The sequence below is a fragment of the Camelus dromedarius genome, chromosome 4 (assembly GCF_036321535.1).
Source record: "Camelus dromedarius isolate mCamDro1 chromosome 4, mCamDro1.pat, whole genome shotgun sequence".
NCBI lineage: Eukaryota > Metazoa > Chordata > Mammalia > Artiodactyla > Camelidae > Camelus > Camelus dromedarius.
The window spans coordinates 49,500,268-49,504,903 of record NC_087439.1 but is presented as its reverse complement, the minus strand read 5'-3'; the positions used below and the strand labels follow the sequence as shown (position 1 = coordinate 49,504,903).

The following is a 4,636-nucleotide window of genomic DNA, read 5'->3' as shown; positions in this document are numbered from 1 at the left end:
CGCAAGGTCTTCTCCTTACGCAACTCTCTACATCCTCCCCCTTGGCCCCCCCCTTACCCTCCTCCCGCTTGTAAATGTTTAAAAAAAAAAAACCTTCCCGACTATCTACTCTGGAAAATCAAAGCATTATCTATTATTTAACACGTATCTGTGTCCGAGGAAAAATGAGGAAGGCGCTGCATGATTAGGACCTAAGGGGCAACCCAGCAAACTGAGAGCGTAATGATGCCCCTAAATGAAGGGGGAAATGTGCCGCGGCGCGCTCTATTAATCAGACTGTCAATTTCACCCCCGAGGCCAAACCCCCGGGCGAGCAGAACCGGCTCTGAGCGGGCAAAGGACTGGAGCCTTCCTCCTTACTTCTTGTCTCTTCTCGCCTCCTACCTGGATCTATTTGTCTGCTCCGAAGCTGCCTTCATTACCCACTGACAGGAGTGTGTATTTATTTGCTTATAAACCTGTTACAATAAATGATTATTCGAACGGCGTCATTCGTACCTTAATGACGAGCGAGCGCTACTTTTTGATGAATGACATCTCGGGCTCGGAAGAATGTATGGGTCATTTTGACCAGTCATTCCCTCGCTCTGGCATCCCACAATTTTTCCGCCTCCCTCCAAAAGAGATAATAATATTTAGAGCCGCTCGCTGGGGCTGAATGAGAATTAGCCCTAGGCGCAGCCCATCATTAGGACGGGACAGCCGGGCAACTGTGACATTTTTTAGAAAGCTGAGATAATGGAAAGAATAAGAAAAGAGATGATTCTGATGGAGAGAGGGCTACACAGCCCCACGGCCGGCAAGAGGTTCTCCAATTTGTCCGACTCGGCTGGCAATGCTGTGCTCGAGGCCTTGGAAAATTCGCAGCACCCGGCTCGCCTCAGCCCGCGCTTGCCGTCCGCCCCCTTGCACGGCGCTCTGGGAGACCTCCCTGCCAAGGGCAAATTCGAAATAGACACTTTGTTCAACCTGCAGCACCCGGGCAGCGAAAGCACCGTCTCCTCCGAAATCGCCTCCGCCGCCGAGGGCCGCAAAAAGCCGGGCCATTATTCAGAGGCGGCCGCAGAGGCGGACATGAGCAGCGACGTGGAGGTGGGCTGCTCGGCGTTGCGCTCCCCCGGCGGCCTCGGCGCCGCGCCGCTCAAGGAAAACAATGGCAAAGGTAATCGAGCCGCCTGCGCCGCGCTCTCCAGTCCCATCCTCCCTGTTCCTCCGCGGGCCCTGCCGGCCCTTCTTGGTGCCCTTGCCCCTCTCCGACCCACAGCAGCAAGCTACACAGGGCTAGTTCGGGCGGGGGCGGGACGCATGCAAGGGATCTTGCCTTCTGGCTGTACTCCTTGAACCTCACAGAGAGGCTCAGGCCTGGGGCTCCAGGCCCGTCCGCCTGTCTACCCTTGCTCCTGAGTAGGAGAAAATGTTTCTGTGCGCGGTTCTAAAAGCCGGTGTGAGCCAACCGGCCCCTAGCTATCTACTAAGTCGCGCTAGGGGAATGGTGCCCTGGGCAGCTGCTCTCAACTCCGCTGCCTCCGAACCTCAAGGCTGAGTAAAGAGGGCATCCTAAGTCGGAGGGAGCCTTGCTGGGCGCCTCTGGGATACCTTCTTGTGTCAGCGCGAGAAAGAGATGAAAAGTAGAGTCCACCCCCGAATGGTTCTGGTTTGAGCCACTACTATCTTTCGAATCTTAAAATGTTTTAAAAACAAACCCCAAAGACTGTCAAAGAAAGGTTACAGGCCGTACAGAAAGCTGCCATGCAGTTTCCAGATCGTGGCAAATCTAAAGCTTCTCAAACTGCACCTAGATGTAGGCATTTTCCCTTGGCCAATTTTCCTCCTGAGTTGAAATTTTCCAATTACTTAAAAAAAAATCCCTAATTGAGTTCCTATTATTTGGTTATGAAGGGCTCCCCAAACTTTATTGATTCCATTAACGGCAGCAATTTGTAAGCATGACAGACCCCATCAATTCAGGCAGCGCCTCGCCTTCCTCTCGCAGCTTCCGCCATCCGCGTGCAGCCCCAGTGCCGGGATCTCGGTCCTACAGTGACTCATGTGCTGTTGGCTGTCTATTCGCCAGGGTACACTGAGAGTGGCTCAGCCGCGGGCACCACGACGTCTGCATCGGGCTCCGGCCTCGGCAGCCTGCATGGAGGCGGTGGCGGCGGCGGCGGTAGCGGCGGGGGCGCGGCTCTGGGCGGCTCCAGCTCTGGCGCCGATCAGGTGCGGCGCTACCGCACGGCATTCACCCGCGAACAGATCGCGCGTCTGGAGAAGGAGTTCTACCGGGAGAACTATGTGTCGCGGCCACGCCGGTGCGAGCTGGCCGCTGCGCTCAACCTGCCTGAAACCACCATCAAGGTATCGATTCCAGCACGCGTCTGTTCTAGCCTCCCCCGGGGTGTCTGGGTTGATTTTTGTTTCTCTTTTCTGGGTGTCTAGATTAGCTGAGGGCTTGAAAACCCGCGGGGAGAGTCACCAAAGGAATTGGCATATTTATTTCTCAGCTGCCAAATCCGAAGGGTTAGCCTGCCTGGCTGACCTGGGAAGGCCCCGGAATGGCGAAGCCGATGCCGCAAACTCTCGCCTCTGCTCAGCGCCTGCCCAGGTGCCTCTAGCCCATGTTCATAGCCCCAGTTTACCTTCGGCGGCAAAGCCGGCTGGTATTTGTTCCTCTGACACGAACCAGAGGTGTAACTTTTCATTGCTCTTGATCTTGGACATTTATTCTCCATATAAATCGTTACAAGGAGGAGAAAGTGATACTGTATTTTAAAAATCGATTAGGTTGAGAAAGTTTTCTAAACATTTTTCTCCTGGGCAAGGGGAGGGGGGGGAAGCAACGTGGGGGTGGGACACAACGAAATTATTCTTATTTATATGTCTTTAGGTGATTTGTTTTATTATACGTCCAGGAGAGATAGCCAGGAGGTTGGGCGACTTCGTGAACACTTCATGGAGGATCTGTCCCTCTAGAAAAAGAAAAGAGGAAATTCCACGGGATAGGGGAGGAGTGTGGAAGTCTCCCTTCGGTTTGGTCGGGCTTTCTTTAATTTAAAGTTGTGACGAATGATGTCTTCATTAGACACTGTGTTGGGAGGGGGTAGAAAAGTCCCCTTCCCGGTTTAGGAGGATATTGTTCCCACCACTCATTTGAGGCAAACGATTCCTACAAAATCATCCCTTCATATCAGAATCGGACCCGTGCCCCTCGGGACAATTCCTTGTAGCTCAGAGGACTCAAGACTTCGTGCGGTGACTTCGTGCAGCTTTTTACAAAAGCTGCAGCGGCAGCCTCTCTTCAAAAGAGGCCTAGAATCCCCGTGCAAATCCAGGGATTGAGACATGGGTTCTCAGCGAGCCCAGGGAAGAGGGGGCGGTAACGGGAAGGGGAGGAAAGGTTGGGTCAGGAAGAGAAAAACGCAGCCAAAAGTAAAGGAGCAGAAGCCCGAGGAACCGCAGCAGTCGGACACAGGGAAGACCCTTTCGCTGAGGAGGGTGGGCCCACGGCACTCCACACAGCTGCCCACACTGTCCCACCTGGGAGAACAGAGGGGACTTGGGTCTGGGTCCAGTCGGAGGGGCGTTGGCCAGGTCTTTCGGGGGTCCGGGAAGGGCAGAGTGGCCCGGGGCGGGGACTCGGGCCTCGGGGCACTCTCTAACTCGGGCCTCGGCGCGGCTCTTCCCGCAGGTGTGGTTCCAGAACCGGCGCATGAAGGATAAGCGGCAACGCCTGGCCATGTCGTGGCCGCACCCGGCCGACCCCAGCTTCTACACCTACATGATGACGCACGCGGCCGCCACCGGAAGCCTGCCCTACCCCTTCCACTCGCACGTGCCGCTGCACTACTATCCGCATGTGGGTGTCACGGCCGCGGCCGCGGCGGCTGCGGCCTCCGGCGCAGCGGCCGCGGCTTCATCGCCTTTTGCCACTTCCATCCGCCCGCTGGACACCTTCCGCGCTCTCTCGCACCCCTACTCGCGGCCAGAGCTGCTGTGCAGCTTCCGCCACCCGGGCCTCTACCAGACGCCGGCGGCCGCCGCGGGGCTCAACAGTGCGGCCTCGGCCGCAGCGGCTGCAGCAGCTGCGGCGGCCGCGGCTTCCTCGGCCGCGGCGGCCGGGGCGCCCCCCAGCGGCGGCTCCGCGCCCTGCTCGTGCCTCAGTTGCCACAGCAGTCAATCCGCCGCGGCGGCCGCAGCAGCCGCCGCCGCGGCCTTGGGCTCCCGGGGTGGCGGTGGGGGCGGCGGGGGTGGCGGCGGCGGCGCTGGGGCCGCCGGGGGCTCAGACTTCGGCTGCAGCGCCGCGGCGCCACGCTCCGAGAGCGGCTTCCTGCCCTACTCAGCCGCCGTGCTTAGCAAGACGGCCGTGAGCCCGCCGGGCCAGAGGGACGAGGCGCCGCTCACGAGATAACTACGTCGCCGCCGCCAGGGGGCCGTGCCCGCCGCTTGGAGTGTGCCCAGGAGCCCCCCGAGCGCCCCCCGCGCCCCCTGTGCGCCCACATGCCCTCTGCGCGCTGCCCGCTGCGTAAACTACCGCCAGGGGGCGCCCCGGCGCGGGAGGCCGGAGGGAACCTGCCCCAAATTGGGGGGAAAGAGCCGGCGTGAAAGCCGGGCGGCCGTCCCCTCGAATTATTTCTATTTT

General features: G+C 58.7%; 1 protein-coding gene across 1 annotated transcript; it reads left to right on the top strand.

Annotated features, from left to right (window-relative positions):
* The first annotated feature begins 738 nt into the window (after positions 1-738).
* EVX2 (even-skipped homeobox 2) lies at positions 739-4,405 on the top strand. The gene is made up of 3 exons (XM_031451109.2): positions 739-1,162; positions 2,075-2,355; positions 3,686-4,405. The coding sequence occupies exons 1-3, from the start codon at positions 739-741 to the stop codon at positions 4,403-4,405; spliced, it is 1,425 nt and encodes a 474-aa protein (XP_031306969.2).
* The last annotated feature ends 231 nt before the right edge of the window (positions 4,406-4,636 follow it).